At 39.0% G+C, this 19,203-nt stretch overlaps 1 protein-coding gene across 1 annotated transcript in view; it reads right to left on the bottom strand.

Annotated features, from left to right (window-relative positions):
* Positions 1-6,950: 6,950 nt before the first annotated feature.
* Positions 6,951-19,203, bottom strand: part of Plppr4 (phospholipid phosphatase related 4) — a 36,437-nt gene continuing 24,184 nt past the window's right edge. Inside the window, exons 4-7 of the mRNA XM_075981508.1 lie at positions 16,881-17,076; positions 15,380-15,437; positions 14,482-14,655; positions 6,951-10,869 (exon numbers count right to left, since the gene is read on the bottom strand). Coding sequence (XP_075837623.1) covers positions 9,541-10,869; positions 14,482-14,655; positions 15,380-15,437; positions 16,881-17,076 — 1,757 coding nt within the window. The 3' untranslated portion in view covers positions 6,951-9,540. The remainder of the gene's footprint in view (positions 10,870-14,481; positions 14,656-15,379; positions 15,438-16,880; positions 17,077-19,203) is intronic.

Genomic DNA, 19,203 nt, shown 5'->3' with positions numbered 1-19,203 from the left:
AAGAGAAGTGGACAGCAGGATAATTATGTACACTTTCTACAGGGCCACTTGATTCCACTGTGTGACTCACAGCTTCTATCAAAATACCTACACAGGGTTGGAGATGCTTGCCTCTTGGGCCTCTTCTTCCTAGGGTCAGAGCTTTGTGAATATTGATTTCTTTATTTTATAAGCTAATATGATTACCCTTTTAGTCTATGCTCTCTTATAAAATAATTTTTAAAAAAGCCATCTATTGTTATGTTTTCCCACTTTCCAAGACTATGTATATATAAAAAAACTTTAAAAAGCTTTTCTACATTGTTTTAGAATTTGGGAAGGGAGAGGAGTTAAACACATGGTTGATGAGTGTGTTTAACTCGATATTTTCCTATCCGATCTGTGTGGCTGTGTGCTAGATGATTCAGAGGTGCAACTGTAGTCAGATGGCTGTTTCTATGGTGAATGACAGCTAGGCAGCGACACAGAACATGCTCAGTGTTTGGAGACCAGAATAACTTTTCAATCATTTGACATTTAAACTATAGGCTATATATATCTATATCTATCTGATTCTTCTAAGTCTTTTTTTCTTCTCAAAACAACATGTTTAGATGATTGCTATGATTCACAAAACAGAAAAGAGTTGAGAGATGAGCTATGATCAAATGCCAAAGAAAGCTTGAAGAAATCCACTTTTCCTAGCTATTTTTGAAATATTCTAGAGTCTGTATAATATGAACAGTTATTTTAGGGAAAATGAGCAGAATTGCTTAGTTTGGTGCAAATTTTAAAATTTGGAATAAGGGTAGCATTGTATTATCTTAAGAAATAAATGGCCGGGCGGTGGTGGCGCACGCCTTTAATCCCAGCAAGGATGCAGAGACAGGCAGATCCCTGTGAGTTTGAGGCCAGCCTGGTCTACAAGAGCTAGTGCCAGGACAGGCTCCAAAGCCACAGAGAAACCCTGTCTCGAAAAACCAAAAAAAAAAAAAAAAGAAATAAATGATATCTTGAGGTCTATGAGGAGGTACAAACTGCACACCTTTGATCCCAGAACTTGGGAGGTAGAGGTATAAGGATCAGGGAGTCAAGGCCATCTACAACATATGAAATTTGAAGTCAGTCCAGGTCTGCATAAGATCCTGACTCAATACCATCTTCCCTATACCAAAAAAGGATGCATAATTTATAAGCAAAACATATGTTAACTTTATATTTCTATAAGGGAAATAATTTCTGATCAAGTCAGCTAACATATGTTGTTGTTATGTTTTTGGTGAGAATTAGGGTTATTGCCAGAATTTTATCAAACAATGTAATTTGTTACAAAGAGTAGTATTTTTCTAGCTGAATAAGTTAAAAACATAGAGCTATTACCTCACTGATCATAACTTCATGTATTATACTGTATCATAATATGTATTGTTTGTTATTGATTTAGTACTTTAAATCAAATTGTTGTACTTATTGCTTATTATATAATCTAAATTATGATTTACTTTTAAAGAAACAAAACCAACTCTTGTCTCTATTACATTCTGTAAGAATATGTTTTATGTATGTGCATTTCTAAAATATCTAAACTATTTTTTCTATATCATATCATATCTGTATCATACATATACAAATTAAGTGCCTAAAATATTTACATATAAAGGTTAAAGGGAAAATTTCTGATTTATTCTGAGGTATGAAGAAGAAAGTCTTGCCTAGATCTTTCTTTTTGAGTTGGATATGACCAGTTTTTCTGTGTTTTTCACATCATTATGCCCCTGTATAAATTCTGTGACCAAATTTTCTACAGTTATATTGCATTAGGGTTCACAATAGCACATGCAAATTTACTATCCTTGCAAAGACTCTGTCTTCACATATTGCCATATTCTGAAAGCCAGAGTTTTATGTGCTCAGCATGTGAATTTTGAGACAAAACTTCATTTCATAAAAGCTATTTCCAAGACAAAAAGCAGCATAACATATAGTTGACTACTGTGGTTAAAACAGCAAGGTTGGGGGCGCAGAGGGCATTACAGCTGGGTATGAAATAGTCACACTAAGGAAGAGGAAAGACAGCACTCTGAACAGAACACAGCAGAGCGTGGCAGGCTCCACCCTGTCCTGTGTCAGCCTCCCCTACTGCAACCCAGGAGCATGTGCAAGGCACTGGTACTCAATCCCCTAGTTAACCCAACTGTGTGGGTCGTACCTCCATACACATTCCTGAAACTAAATGTAGCAGACTGAATTGTGGGGAAGATTGGACACCAGTAATTTTTCTTCCTGTTTCAAGAAGGATATCACCCCAGAAAGCTTCAGAGGTTGGCAGAGGGAGGGGAAATGGTGGCCCAAGATTGACCTGTCCAGATCCTAGGTGCAGTCTCGATGCTGCTGCTAGTCTAAGTCTGCCTTCCACTCTGGAGTGTGTACTTAATTTCCACATTCCCTTTCTCACCTACTGAAATGAGCTCTGACTCCTATTCCCTTTACCTGTGCCACAGTGTGAGTCTTTTCCTTCTAGCGCTAAGAGCCAAGACTGTTACCGCTGGATTTGGAGGGAATGTGAAAGGAGACATTGCTCTTTGTCTATAACCAGCAAAAAGCAGGGAAGCCTGTTAATCTCTTTCCCAAGGTGATGGCTCAGTAAATACGCTACTCTTCATTCTCCAGCATCTGGAGACAACAGCCATCATTTAGCAATACTCAAGTTTGCCTTCTTTTAGGCCACAGTGATTTGCCACAGTATGGCTTCCATTATATTTTACTCTGCCTTATTGACTGTTAGCACTATTCACACTTCTGTAACTCCCTTTAGTGAAATCATTTAAGGGTGTCATTCATATCCTGCTGACACCCTGACTGAATATACCTGTTTAACCAAATATACCCTTGAAATCTATTGGCTTTGATTTCAGGTTATGTGGATATTTAGGATATCCCCATGTCTGTTCTTCGACAAATAGCTTATTTTTAAACAGATAAAAGTTTATTTGGTTTAGAACTTCATCTTTGAAAATTAATTTTTGGAAAATTCTAAGGTAGAGTTTATTAAGTTGACTTTGCCTTGACTTTTCATATGTCAACATAAGTTGACATATATATATACATATAAATAAACATTGCAATGAAAATGTGTATATAAAGTATAATATATACACATATATACATTACATATATATGTTTAAAATTAGCTAATTTTCTCAGTGCCTGTCTTAATGCCATGTTATATAGCAATGAATGATGAATGCTTATTATGTATCATTTTGAAACCAAAGTGGCTTTCCTTGACTTTCTGAAAATTTGCTACATTCAGAATGACCTTAGAAGTCACATGTTAAAGACTGTGATTCCCTCTCTTTATATGTGCACTTTTAATATCAAAATTGCATATCTCATGTGAATCATATAATATGTCAGCTCTGTGTTGGCTTGTCTGCCTAGCTTTTAATGGTCAAACCATTTCTCTGGACCTGCCTGATTATTTTCTGCATAAGTTCCTGGAGAATCATTCAAGTTGGATACATTTTTTTTTTATTTTTAAATTGCAGACTAGTATTCCACAGGATGGATGTATAATGTCTTAGCTGCTCACACATAAAAGCACGTTTGGGTTGTTCAGTGTCTTTGGTCTACTAGCAATGAAGCAGATCTCTGAGTGACTATGTGCCTGACTTTTGGTTGAAAGCCCCAGTTTCCATGTCCATGTGCTAAATGGCCAAAACTATGTTTACTGGCCTACAAGGTAAGTGTGTGTTTAGCTTAAAAAGACATGGCTTTGGTGACTTGAGTGGTAATGGCCCCAGTAGGCTCTTATATTTGAATTCTTGGTCTGCAGTTGGTGGAACTATTTGGGACGAATTAGGAGACATGGCTTTGTTGGAGGGGGTGTGTTGCTGGAGGTAGACGTTGATGTTTCCAAAGCACATGCCGTTCCCATTTAGCTTTCTGTCTGCCTCGTTGTCTCAACAGGTAACATTCTCAGCTACTGCTGCCGTGCCATATCTGCCTGCTACCACACTGCCCAGCATGATGGTCATGGATGCATCCTCCAAAACTTTAAACTTCAAATTCAATTCTTTTATAAATTACTTTTGTTATAATGTTTTGTCAAGACAATAGAAGAGTAACTGGGACATGGACAAACTACATTTCAGAGTGGCTGGACCATTGTTTTCCCACTAGATTAATTATGGCAACCATTTCATAACATATATATCTTAATATAGCAGACGTCTCTGAGTATATCTTAGCACATGCAATTTTTATTTAACAATTATATGTCAATAAGTTATGCATTCCTGGGGGTGGGTACAAAGGAAAATGCTTTTTCAAAAGGTGATAAGACAAACTCCAGACCAGGAAAATATATTTGCAGGCCAGCATTCAAAAATCTCAGATTTGAGGTTTTTTTTTTTAACCTGTTTTTAACAGAAAGTTATATATTTTATATTTAAGTGTTTGAGCTCTTCTGGGGGAGTTTTTGACATGTCTGCCATTATTTAACTTAGTCCCACAATGGGGGAAACTGACCTGGAGGTGGAATAAATTATGTTTTCCCAAAACTCCAAGATGGCATAATTTATCTAGATATCACAGGCTATCAGGTGGACACGTTCCCACAGAAGCCAGATTTCCTAGCTTTCAGAGCTTCTCAGTTTCCAACAAGGAGTAGCCATTACTACCCTACAAAGAACCTTGGAGGAATCAAGGGAAAGGGTGATTTGTATGACTTTAACACATTCGTATTTTTTTCAGACTCATTTGTTTAAAAGGTTATTATACAATTTTATAAAGAGAGCTTTAGGCTTTTGATAGATTTTCTCTTGGTGATGGCTTCCATCTTAAACTAGGCAATACCCTGAAATTAGATGAACACTCTACAAGCTTGCTAAATTGGATCATTAGCAGAGCTATGGCTAACCTTAGTCCTTTTTTTTAAATTATCTTTACTGAGCTCTACATTTTTCTCTGCTCTCTTCCCTATCTTCCCTCCCCGCAATTTCAACCCTCTCCCAAGGTCCCCATGCTCCCAATTTACTCGGGAGATCTTGTCTTTTTCTACTTCCCTTGTAGATTAGATCTATGTATGTCTCTCTTAGGGTCCTCATTTTTGTCTAGGTTCCCTGGGATTGTGACTTGTGGGCTGGTTTTCTTTGCTTTATGTTTAAAAACCACTTATGAGTGAGTACATGTGATAATTGTCTTTCTGGGTCTGGGCTAACCTTAGTTCCTAGTCTTTGACATCACCTGTGAGGCATGGATATACGAGGTTAGGAACTTGCGACTATATTTTATGAGTATTGAAATGGCTCCTCTCTGCATTGTGGCTCACTTAGATATTTTCTTGCAACTAGATAGTATGGTTACAAAAGAGTTCCAGTAACTGCATTTTATGTATTATAACCCACATACTGTTACCAGAATCTACGTCATCTTCCAACTGGTATGTTTAATCCTAGAGCATTTTAAAGCTTTCTACCAAATAAATGCACGAAACGCCTTCCACATCTAGAGGACATGAAGTACAGGGCCATAAACACGTCATTCCCTGTTTTGCAGATGTCTTTCTCTCTCAGATTAAAACATTTCAATTCCTATTGCATGCTTTCAATGATATTAACTAGATTACTCCTGCAACCACATATGATTTTTTTTGTGTTCCTAGCTCTGGGGTGTGGAGTACAACCCCATTAATCTCTTAACCTATAAAAGGAAGAAATGGCATAGCTGTGACAACAGCTTCTCAGGTGTACAGTTCAGAAGCTGCTCACCTGAGTCCTCACAGACGATGCTTATTTTGGGGAGGCAAGTACATAAATCAACCCTTTTGATATATGGCAAAATGGTTGACACAGGCTCTCATCATCCTGTATTTCTTTATTTCTCCTAACCTTTTGGCCAAAAAGGGCCAACATTAGATATTCGAGCATGTTATTTTGTTTCCATATCAGGAGCTTTATTTACTGGATAAAACAGTACTGCTAATCCATAGAAACTTATGAAGTATTACTGGCTATTCTTCAGAAAGAATCAAATGGCTGATTTAGCTGATTCAGAAATGAAAATTTCAAGAACCAAAGGAGTTAAAAAACCCCTTAAATTACTGTAAGACACACCTTGTGGTTTCATATTGTTTTAAAACCAGAATATTTCCATAATTTCATGGTAGCTTTCAATGGGTTTATCTAGGTAGCAGTAATGATCTCATTCTTTGGTATCCATGAAAATGATTGCTCCTGAACAGTTGAAACAATGGAATTTCTAGATAACTGTCACTTTGTGTTCAGAGAGCTTAAAGTCATTGGATTAAAGCATAAATCTTGGTTGTAGTCCAAAACCTTGTATTAACTATTTCTAATAAAGTATAGATCAGAAAAGTCAGAGTGGACTCTTATAGCTTAATTGACAAGCACTCTTTTAAGAAAAGCTGCAACCTTTCTGTCTACAGCGGTGTAATAACTAAGGTAATAATTGAGAAGGGTATACTGACCACTTTTAGACATTAAGACCACTGATTTTCTTATTTCATTTTTTTTGTATTTTATAGTATTGAAGAATGTCTAAATGCAAGAGACCTTCTATATTAAACATGGCACAAAATTCTTTTTTTAAAAGATCTATTTTTATTGAACTGTATGTGTATATGTGTGTGCCATATGTGTGTAGGTCCTCACAGAGGCCAGAAGAGGGGATGTAGCAATGGGCAGCTGTGAGCCTCTTGTGGGTGTTTGGCACTGAACTCAGATGCTCTGGAAAAGAATGAAGTGTTGTTAATCACTGAACAGTCTCTCCAGGCTCCTGAAATAAACAAAGAAACATCTGGCTTGACAAACTTTTCCTTTCTTTAAGTAAGACTCTTTTTTTTTCTCATCAACTATTAATCATAACAACTCATATTTATACTTTTCCTCAGCTTTTTCCAAGTTGTTATCAATTCCTAGTCTATCTGAATAAAAACCCAAATATCCCAGTTTTGATGAAGAAATCTAATCTTTATTTCTATGATGTTAGCACAATATACTCACACGATAGCTTCGATCTGTACTTAACAAAATACATTTGTAGCACTTTACAAACTTCCTCAGTGTGGAAAACATCACATAACATTTTATTAAACACAATACTTCGTATATATTATATATCCATAATTTTATTTACTTTAAAAAGATAATTAACTCTCTTTATTCAATACTTGGTTTTATCATCAATAAAGCACAGCCTAACAAAAGAAGAAGTGCTCTCGTTAGCAAATAAGATAAATAGAACACTAAGGAGAGATAACACCTGCTAGTCTGATTTGTTTTAAATTAAGGTACCAGTGGAATGTAAACAAATTTTTTGTAATTATTCATTTTTTACAAAAGATGTGTTATCAAATATACATGCAGAGGTCTGAATCCTAGTGTCTATCATTATAGTTTCTTAACAATGTGGTACAATTTGTTAAGTCATTAAAAACGGTAGCCTTTGGCACTTGGAGTAGAAAAAGAATATATCAATAGTATGTAAAGAAAAAGAATTCAATGACTAGAGAAGTACTTTAAAATCCTTTTTTTTTTGTTAAGAAATAGGAAAGATTAGGAAATATCATATACTGCACCTCAAATACTGCAGCTTGGTTTTTCTTCAGAGTACTAAAACCAGTCCACCCTTCCCTCTAGGAACTGGCCAGGCCAGTAGGCGGGGACATCGCGATGGTGGTGATGGTAGAAGTGGGGAAGGCAACGTTTTACACCCACTTCCTTCTCTGAGAAGGAAATTGCCAGAAGGGTTACTGTTGAGTCTGTATTTTATTGCCAGAGTTTTCAATTCTGCTGGTTTCAGCTAAATTCCTAACGCCTTAGGAGGTTGAGTTCTCTAAAAAAAACCTCTGCCCTTTGCATGTAGAAGTGGATAATGGGATGAGAGGGTTCCTTGCTGGACAGTTGTTCTCACTGAAAACTGCACTGAGGTCAGACCAATCAGCTCTGCAGTTTTCTTTTTGCTGCCCCTTGGCAATCAAGTGTACAATATAGTCCTTAAGACACGGCATAAAAGTATTTAATACCAAATTTCAAGAGCCAAATATTTCTCCACCCTATAAATCTCTAACCTGGAAGAATACTTCAAAATGTTTTGATGGTATTCCTGCTACCAATAACATGGTTTCCTTTGATTGAGGCTCAAGGCTTTTGATTCAAGACAGGCAGCCAAAACTACAGGTTGCAGTCTAAGCACAAAAGCTGTGTCTACTCTGACGTCCTGAAGATACACTTTCTTACTTTATACTGTGAGACACTTTTATTTCTCGATTAGCGTCTGCCGAGATTACTGTTAGTGTCTCATTGCAGGCACGTCAGGGAAGAGAGTCATGCTCTCCCCATCGTGGCTCCAGTTTATGAATGAGATAATGCAAAGATGAAATGCGCTGGAACAAAATGAATTTTTATCATTGCTTACTGAAGCTGTAACCTTTGCCATCAGGTTGGAGACATCTTGAACTGGACCAACATGTCTGGCAATGGAACCCACAATCTCAACTTTTGGCTCAGATTTTCTTATTTATGAATTCACAGCAGTGTAGTTTGCACAAGGAATGTAAATAGTTATTTTTTTCTTTTTAAAATAGAAGAATATATGTGTGATCTCAAAAACACTTAATAAACTAAGGAGAAGCCATAAAGTGGAAAATATAATCACAGTAATGTCAAAATATTCTCTAAAACAATGTTTTAACTATGCAAATGTACTCACTAAAAATACCAGAAATCAGCATTACCAATACTTAAATAAAAAGGAGAAAAATGGTGCAGATAACTAGTTATTCCCTTTAACTGAAAACATTCCTACAGAGTTTCAGATATTGAAAAATGCATTTTTTCAAAGAAATGCTCAGAACCCTTTTTAAACTTTTTTTTTTCACTGTGAGAGAGCCACTGCAGGGAAGCCAAGGATGGCCTAATCTGCCGAGGATGGCCTAATCTACCACATCTTCGGAATGAAGGAGCATTTCTCTGACGAGGGATCGCACACCACTATTTCACAGCTAAGTAGAGTTTGAGAGTGTACATGGTCTATGCACTGGAATAATCAGCACCTCCCAGACTGAGCTTCTGGTGCAGATTCAGCAAAAAAATGAATAATATATAATACTGCATGGCCTCTGCTGTCGGGAAACCAGTGTGGTTTGGGTTTCCACAGCTAATTATAATGAAAAAAAATCTCAAAGTTGGCACATTCAGAAAGTTAAGTACTATACATCGAAGGAAATCGCTTGGTCTTAATGCTGCCCTCTGTGAAGCCTCAGTGACGGACGGGTCTTAGGAACTGTTCAGATGGAGAGATTAATTGGGGCCTTGCTTTGTGCTTTTCCTTTCCCTTGGTGTAAAATCGCCACGATTTCTGTGGTAGTTCTATGAGAGTTCCGGACTGATGGTGAACAATCTAGTTGGGCAAGAAGGCTTTCCAAATCCTCTTGAAAAAAAAAAAAAGAAAAGAAAAACCAAAAAAGCACAGGTAGAATAAACGTGTGGTTTTGAGGGTGGTGGTGGTCACCCATATGATGGCACGAAGGGCCACTGCTCAATCCTTATAAGCCCGCGTGGGGGACGTTCCTTTGTAGAAGATGTTTCTCGTGTTCTCAGGGCTGTTGCTTCTCTCGGGGATCAAGATAATGTTGCCCTTTCTGCGCAGGGTGGAGTCGCGTGAGGAGGACACAGACAGCGTCTCTGAACCTATCTCGCTGCCCTCCACTGGGGTCACTCGGATGGTCGTGATGCCATGGTGGTGGTGCTCATTGCTGTCGATGTTGCTTCTCTTGCGATCTCCAGACCCAAAGCTGTCTTTGAGGGACTCGCAGCTTTCTGAGTCCCTGTTGAGATCATTGAGCTCATAGGTTTGGCGCAGGCTGCCCTTCTCTGGAGCTTTCCACTTCCAGGAGCCGCTGCCTTCTCCCTCGGTGGTGGATGGGATCTGAATGATAGGCCTGTTGTTCTCAGGGTGGGCCTCCACCCGCACGATGCCACCGGGCTCGTGGTCTGTCAGGGTTTTGTAGCGGATGGAGCCTGTGCAGGTGACGGTGCTCCCCTCGGCATTCTTGGGGCTGCTCTGCAGCACACCCTGTTGCTTGGACATGGCGATGACCTGCATGATGCGCGGCTGGCTGTTGCTCCGGTTACAGGCCACTGTCTTCTCTGCGGCTTTCAGCCACTTGGCCCGTGCAGAACTGCTCTTGGGCGAGGTGCTTATGTTTTCCTGGGTCTCCTCAGGGATGTGCACCAGTTGAGAGGAGCCAGGGCGGGACTGGATGGACACGCGTGGCCCTCCAGGCATGCTATTGTTGCACCCGGGGACAGAGCCAGGCTGGATCTTGAGGTATTGATTGCCTGGGACATGGTGGTCTCCATTTACCCCTACCCTGGAAGGCTCTGAGCTGGACCTCATTTCTATGGACCTAGGTGGTGACTGCCCTTCTGGCTCAGTGTCCATAACCTGCAGGGACATCTTACGACTCTCGTTCTTGCTCTTCCACTGGGTGAGGAGCTGCTTAGACCGGGCAGAATCCATGGAGGCGTGGATGCTCGCGTTTCTTCTCACAGGGTCTTCCACTGAGGGGGTATTGGCTCTGGGCAGCGTGTTGCTGAAGGTCACCATGCTCTCTTTCCCCATGGGACTCCGAGGGGTGATGATTTCTACGTCAGCATTGGCCCTCTTGAGATTTGTTAAGGAGCTTGCATCCCTGTGGTTTCGGTTGAGGATGCCCTCTGTGTGAGCAATTCCATCACTGCTGCTACCATTTTTAGCTGATAAAACCCTGCTGGCATCTTGACTGAGGTCAAGTGACCTGAGGGCATCTCTCTGCTGGAGCATACTCTCTTCACTAGGGAGAAAATTCCCCACAGCATACAGGCCCTGGTGTTCGAGGGAAAACAACAAACATCACACACAAGAAGATGCCATTAATCACGTTTCTCTTAGAATACCCACAGTTGAGGAAGGTACTGAGCATAAGCCGAGGACCAATAGAACAATGAAAAAGTACAGTTACTCAGGAGGTAGCTTTAACTATCTAGATCATTAGACTAATTGCTTAGAAATAAGGATGATTCCTTTCAGTTCCACCAGAAGTTGTCACACCCTCTGTATTTTTTAAATTTTTATTGCTTTACAAATAATACCATTCAAAATTTCCACTTTCTCCCCTCCTCCCATTTCCCTCCCCCTCCTCCACTGACTCCTCCCGCCTCCAGTCCTAAATAAAAGGCAGGGTACCCTGCCCTGTGGGAAGTCCAAGGCCCTCCCCACTCCATCCAGGCCTAGGAATGTGTGCATCCAAACAGACTGGGATCACAAAAAGTCAGTACATGCAGTAGAGACAAATTCCAGTGCCGTTATCATTGGCCCTCAGTCCGCCCCCATTGTCAGCCACTTTCAGAGTCCAGTTTGATCACATGCTCGTTAAGTCCCAGTCCAACTGGCTTTGGTGAGCTCCCATAAAGGAAAGATAGCCAATGAGAGAGCTACCGACATTTTCCCCTGCCTTCCAAAGTTTTTCTTTCTTTCTTTCTTTCTTTCTTTCTTTCTTTCTTTCTTTCTTTCTTTCTTTCTCTTTCTTTCTTTCTTTCTTTCTTTCCTTCCTCCCTCCCTCCCTCCCTCCCTCCCTCCCTCCCTCCTTCCTTCCTTCCTTCCTTTCTTTCTTTTTTTTTTGGACTAGTAGCTTCTTTTTGAGTGACAGCCCAAGAGGCTTCAATGATTCATATTCCCTTCCATTTTCAATCACTCCTGATGGCAAGCAGAGGAGTGCGGGAAATATAGAACAGGAACCATTCCTGAAAACACTGAGTGGGGTTTAGAAATGAGGGCAGCAACATACATTGTTGCAAGTCACGCTGACTTCAGCCTTCCTGTCTGCTTCAAACTTGACCTTTAAGTGGGAAAGTTGGATTAAAGTGCTGCTTTGTATCAAATGTGGGCCAAATTTTACTTAATTTTGCCTGCGTTCTTAGTCCCTCAATTTTATTTGTTTGAGATTTGGAAAAGGTTACATTTCGGTTTCAAAATTGTTACCCAGGTTACAGGAGATCTAATGCCTGCTGGAGTTCCAGAGACAGGTTCATGAAGCCGGTGTCTACCTGTGAGTTATTTCAATTGAAGGTGGCTGGTTCTACCACTTACGACTAAGTAATGCGATTTTATGGTTTTAATATTTTATAGACTGCTTGACAATGAGGAGTAGCATATATTTAAGAATGATAATGCACCAATTTCAGAGCACAGAGTGCAAATGGAATAAAAATAAAAGTCTCTCTCTCTCTCTCTCTCTCTCTCTCTCTCTCTCTCTCTCTCTCTGTGTGTGTGTGTGTGTGTGTGTGTGTGTGTGTGTGTGTGTCTGTGTCTGTGTGTCTGTGTGTATTGAGATAGGATCTTACTATGTCACACTAGTTGGCCTGAAATTTGTTATGTAGATCAGGCTGGCCTCAAATTTACAGCTATTTATCTGTCTCTGCCTCTCAAATGCTAGGATTTCAGGCATGTGCCATCATATTTAGACAGATTTTTTTTATTGTTTTTGAGGTTTCACTACGTAGACCAGGCTGCCCTCAAATGTGCAGTTCTGCTGCTTCAATCTCTTAAGACTACAGGAGTGAGCATTGCCCTGGCTATCCTTTAGTGTCTCCTTTTAAATACTTCTACCTGTGCTCTTACCACCAGGATATGCTTCCTAATACTCTACCAATAATTGCATTGCATTTGTAAATTTGAAAAAAAATCTGCAATTGAACTTCAAGTTCTGGCCCTATTGTATAATATTCAGTGCTCAGAATGGTAATATAGTTATTTAATTCTTATTTTGAAAGAAATATGACATAAGTCATATTTAATTAATTAATTAATGAGCCATTGGAAATCAAACCAGGGGTTTGTGTGCTCTACTTTTTTGTGCTCTATACGTCTACTTCAATATTTTTGTTCTGTGGGTAAAGAATCAAGACTATGAGTGGCCAGGAAGAGTTGAACTTCATACCTACATCCTTTGGATTGGTTGGAACACTCATGTGAATGTTAGGGTACCATGATCTTACACGAGTGCAAGGAGATGCACAGACTATGGAGTGGAAGCTCTTTTCCCCTTCTTTTACAGCACTCAGTCACGACTCCAATAGCCACCCTGGCCTATGTGCCATGATTTCCCCACTGACTTCAGTGTGATCCAGTCCCTCTATGCTGAAGAGGGCATGTGAGAGTAAAGTTTAAAGTGTTATCACCAGCTCTGCTTGCTTATAAAGAGGAAATCATTGCACACCTCGGGAATATTTCTTCTTCGAGATCATTTGATTTTGTGATTCCATTCTTACAAGTACCAAGACCACATGACTCTGGCTAGGGACAACTGATTTTTATTTCTGTCATCCCAGTAGTTTCCTTCTTGTTGCCTGCTCATGTCTGTCACCAGCATATTGGTTATCCTGGAAACTTTCTCACTCTGTGACCTGGCAATTTTACATACTCTAAATAAATGCAATGAAGCATCTATAAACAATGGCCCTGGCTTCCAAAGTACTCATGGCTCTTCTGCCCTTCAGACATAGCTACTAAAATGCCTATTACTTAATAATCATGAACTCCTTAAATGTGTTTCTATCCAGCAATATGCTAGCTGGATTATTTATCTAGTCTACTAATGTGATAACCATAAGTCTAGTCTTCCAAGTTATAAGGTCATTGTTCCTCATTCCAACACTTCCTTTTCTCTCTGATTGCTCTTTAACATCTTTGTGTGGTAATCTCTTCCCCCTGAATGAGCTATTTTATTTACCTTAAAATATTTTTAGCCATATCCTTTCTAGAAAGGTTACTTGATGTTCCTTTGGCAGTTTCCTGTCCACAAGGAATCACATGCCATCACTAAGTATGTTGTAACCATTTATGCTGATGCTTGTCTTTACACGAGGCAAGCATCAGGAGACATCTTATTTTCCTTAGTTTTATAGTGGATAACAATGTGTAGATAATTAATAAGGAAGGTGAATGAAAGGATGCTTGCATGACTGAGTTCAATAGACAATGTCGGTCTCCTTATAATGCAGATACTCATCTTGAAGGTATTTAGTGTGTTTGAGAGATTAAAAAGCTTCACTGTTGGTTGGAACATAGCTACATTCAGAAAAGTGCCACTTTGTGTTGTTGGGGGAAATTATAGCAACTTTTACTAAATCTTCACTATTCCTAGTTTTACTTATATCTGCTTTCCTCGTGTATAAAATTTCAGTATACAGGGTATTACCCTGTGTGCTTTCTTTAAGAAAGGAATATAACAATTCTCAAATCAATCTTGGCTCATAAGAAGAACTCATTAAATCATTTTATTGGAAGTAGAGAATAATTTGCCCTAGAATAAGATGCACCGTGGGATTTTCTCATGAATATAAATGCATCATGAGTAAGTTATTATTTTACAAAATATCCTATGCATGCCTTTCCACATTAAACTGCACTTCACTAAATAGTAAGAATGTTATTTACCAAATACAGGGCGATTCCTCCTCCTATTAAAAAGCCACAATAGACATCGACTGGGTGATTCTTATACTGAGTTATCCGTGTTAGCCCGCAGATGATTCCACAGATGATAAACGTGAAGACCAAGAGAGGTTTCAGGAGCTTGGAGGAATCGGTTAATGTGGAATTGAAGTACATCTTTAAAATGAAAGATGGGAGGTAAGTATGCTAGAAAGGCCATTGTGTTAGAAAAGTTTAAGCAAATAAAACGTTCAACTCAAAAGTTTGGCTGACAAACTTGACATAACTTTCACCCATTCCCCTTGTTATGGCTAAGTTCTCAACTGACCTAAGAGGGAAGTGCATGACAACATTCATAAAATACACAGCCTAGCTCTCCTTTAATTGCAGGAAAGTCTGCAAAATACCAAAGCAGTAGGTTTTCCCCCAGAATCCTAATATCCCTCTTACATACCACAAAATTTCGGTACATTCGTCTCACAAAAGACTACTCAGGCTGTGGTGTCAATCAAACACCAGGACTCTTCATTGTGTAACACTTATCACATTGACCGTGACCTAGAACTCGCTATTGTTACATAAATACTGAGAGCTGTGTTCCTGTCTGTGTCTTTGTACACTTCCTTAACAAAAGGCCTTTGGTTTCTGCCACACTTGTGTATCACATAAATATTTCCCCACCAAGTATTGTGTTCAAAGGGCCTATGGGTAAGCAAATATTATGACTCATTGTGGAAAAATTCTTTGATTCTTCCTTTTTTAAAAAAATGAAAAGTAGCATTTGATAATGGCTTTAGAAGCTATTGTATTAAATTATAATCTAATTAGTCACCTAGAGGAAATACTCATTCCTCAGCTTTTCTCTAGGTCACAGTTTAGCAACCAGGAGCTTATTACTTACCGACACATATACAGCAGCAAAAGCAGCAAGGGTTGCGTGTTGGGACGGGAATGACTTTCTGCCAAGGGAAGACAGTCAAATTATGCATTTAGTCGGAATGCGCTGCCAGCCACCATTGCAAGAAGGCAGGGTAAGATGTTCAACTTCAGGTCATGAAACAAGAAGTTATAACCCTAATTTATATTTGGTTTACTGAGAAAAACCAGAGTGATTACAACCCTTGGGAACACTGCTGGCCACCACGAGTATTAAAGAATAGCGGTGACATACTTTTTAGTAAAAAATGAAATGAAAGGAAGTGGAAGATAAGTATGAGGTTTGGCAAAGGGACACGTGAAATAAGTTGGAAAATAACTGCGTTTTGATTGCAGTTAGATCAATTCCTTGTTAAAGTCCATAAAATATAGGGCTTTGATGTTTTATGTGCTTTTTCTGCCCTGAAATAGTTTCATGGCAATAAGTAAGGACATTATTTTCCCATACAAGTAGATCTTAATGTACCTTTATATTCTAAAATGCACAGAAAAGCCCTGCTTTAACAAACTGCCTCTCTGCAGAGCTTACTTAAATGTGACTGTTACTTCTAAAACCACACAGAATTTTCTTAAGTTGAACAACTTAAGGAGCAAACTTCATTTGGGACAGTGATCAGTGGAACATACACAGGGAAGAAACACAGGAAAAGGATTAGAAATTTCTTTCAGTGGAATAAAAACACGGAAAAATGTCATTGATATTATTTCTTTTCTAATTATTTGTTACTTGTTATATTGTTATAGACAATAAAATGTGGAAGTATTGAGAAAGAATACAGGACATGGTTCTTCAGCATAAATTCAAAATTACTAAATAGTCCATGGGAATTTGCTTTGTTGAGAAGTCAAAAATAATAACTTCAATTTTTATAATAATTATCTAGAACTCTGCATCTCTCTACTGATTTTTGCAGCACCTCAGAAACTTCCTCTTGTCTTATAAGTGTATTTTACTTTGTTGATTGAAAATAATTTAATGTGGTAGTAGTTTCATGTCCTTAAACTTCTGAAATTTAAAGTCAGGAGCTGTTTAACATTTATGTATTTATGCTGCTTCTTTGTACACTTGAGCAAAAGAAAAATGTATATAATTTTAAAATAAGTGATAAAGAAGAGACAGAACACAGATTTTTGGTATTTGACTAAGTGAGTCCAATGCACATAGAGTCTGTCAGCTATAACGAATGGATCATTACTATCTTAAATCAATTGTAGTAGAACACAAAATATAAGTTCAGGCAAAGGAGGACTTGTAGCAAAAATGTGAAACTGAAATTTGGAGACTTCAAGAAAAGGATTTGGAACAAGTCACTAGCAGATCTCATGTTATGGTCATTGAATTGGTTGTTGCGTTGACAATGGAAGCAAAATACAGATTATCATGACTGAAAACGGCATGCTTGGGTGTGCAATGTTTGCACGACACAGGGACTGGCATGGAATAGTTTTAGAGTTCTGTTTCCAACCTGCCACTGTTGATCACTGTAAGGTCAGATCCTGAACAGATATCCTCCACGATGTAGGAATTTTCTTTGCAGGACACATTCAGAGAGGTGTAGTTCGGCTTGCACACAGTCAGAAAGTACGGAGCTTGGTACCCTGTGGAGAGCTGTATGATGTCTGTAATGAGAGCCGTGGAGCACAGTCCAAACACATGGACACCTAGAAGGAAAACGGAAAATGTTGTTATCAACGTGATGGCTAACACTGGGTTTATATTAATGTCAACTGTTTATTGTACATTAGTATGTTGACCTTATAATGTACCGTCATTTTTTCTAAGGTAATTTGAGAGGTAATATAGACATTTTCTAAGCTTCTACATTGATATTTAAGGGCAAAATAGTACAGTGAGAATTTACCAGCTATATAGTCAATAGACTATAGTCACTCTTGTCAATTAGGGAAAATATTTTATATATAAAATATTTGCTTTTAATTAAGCGTGTCTAGGTGTAGGTCTGTATACATGTTTGTACGGGTGCCTTCAGAGTACAGAAGAAGGTATCAGAGTTCCAGAGCTGGAGTTCCAGGCAGTTGTGAGTGGCCAGATGTGAGTGCTAGAAATTGAACTTGGGTCCTTTACAAGAGCAGTGTGTATTCTGAACTGATAAGTCGTGTCTTCAGTGACTAAGGTCAATTTTTAATATGATTTACCATAGGTCACTTTCCATCTATCTGGGGGAAAGTTAAGGAAAGATTAGGGAGGGACAGAATATGAGAAATGCAATAGAATCGAAAATGCTTTTACGTTAACGTTATTTTAATTTTGCCGTCACTGAACTTATTCACCGCAATCTGTGTGATCATGGGTTTGCATCTGGTCTTTGGAGTCTGGTGAAGTTTTAATTAAGACAATGATTGCCCCTACTCCCCAGTCCATCAGTAGCTAAATGGTTCAGTAATGTGGAAAACAACTTGTAGGGAGGAGGAGAAGTTGACAGGGATGGAGGAGATAAAAGCAAATCAGGAGGTGAGAGTAGTCACCATGTATTAAATGTAGTTATAAACCTGTCAAAGAGCAAGTTTAATAAAAGTTACTTAACTCTGGAATAAAATGTACACAACACAAGTTTTTAAAATGGTAATTTAAATTCCTGAGCATTTCTGAGGGGTTCGGACTCTTTTCTCACCTTGGTCTATGACTGTAGGCACAGCTACTAAACCCCACAGAGTCCATTCTACTTCTGTATGAAGCACAGTATTCTGAGAATTATAATTGAGCAAAGAAGGGAGAAGGCAGGATTTGCCATAATAACCAAACAGAAGTTACAGCCTGGGTAGCTGTGGGAGCTGTCATATTTGGTGATGATGTCCTTATATATCCTGCCAAACTTTCAATTGTATATTCTGGGACCAATCTTAAATTACAAATCCTCAAGCTCTATGTTATTTGAAGTCACCTGCTTGGCTCATCATGTGAGTAGTTCCTTCTAAGGAAGGCATAGATGATTTAGAACATGCCTGCTCTTCCCAGGCTGTCTTGACTCCCTGAATTCATTCTGACTCAATTGCTTGCATTCTGATTTATGAGACGCTCACTGAAATCATTCTAAAAGGCACCCTTTCATCATCTCCAGACCAAGAGTGTTGGATTGCACCGATTTTCATTTTTCTTCTCCAATCATTGTCCTCTAATCATCACAGCCTCCGTTCCTTCCCAATTACACCAGGGATTCACAGCATGGAAAACTGATCTCTGCATTCCAGTTCCGAGCCACATGCATAGGGTCTACTCCGTTTTTTTATGTATTTATGTATAGGTGTGTGAGTATGAACATTAGTATGAGGGTACCCATAGAGAACAACGGAAAGTATCAGACCCCACAGAACTGAAGTTTCAATCAGTTGTAAGCTGCTATTCTGGGGTCTGTCTTGGAGTCAAACTCTGGTCCTCTGAAAGAGCAGCAAACGCTCTTAACTACTAAGCCACCTCTTCAGTCCCCCTAGGAGTCATTCTTAACCAATACAGCATAGACCACAATGTGCTGGAAATGAAGAGCAGGCGGTGTGATCTGAGGCTTGCTTGATCCAGGTAAAGACTGAATAAGAAGGGAGTCAACTTATTTTACGTTTAGGGAAATGAGACTCTGCAGGCCCAGGCTGGGTGAGGTTGCAGACAGCATCATTTCAGAGTATACACTTCTTTGTCCATAGCATTATATTCTATTATGGAAACCTTTCTCTGGGTTCAGCTTTATGTCTTGGAGTTCTATTTCCTTATCTCAAATGTTTCTAAGCGGGATACTGTTTTATTACCATACCAATATGATGGTAAGAAGATGCCTT

The sequence above is a fragment of the Microtus pennsylvanicus genome, chromosome 7, assembly GCF_037038515.1.
Source record: "Microtus pennsylvanicus isolate mMicPen1 chromosome 7, mMicPen1.hap1, whole genome shotgun sequence".
NCBI classification, from domain to species: domain Eukaryota; kingdom Metazoa; phylum Chordata; class Mammalia; order Rodentia; family Cricetidae; genus Microtus; species Microtus pennsylvanicus.
This window is presented reverse-complemented; position numbering and strand designations above follow the sequence as displayed.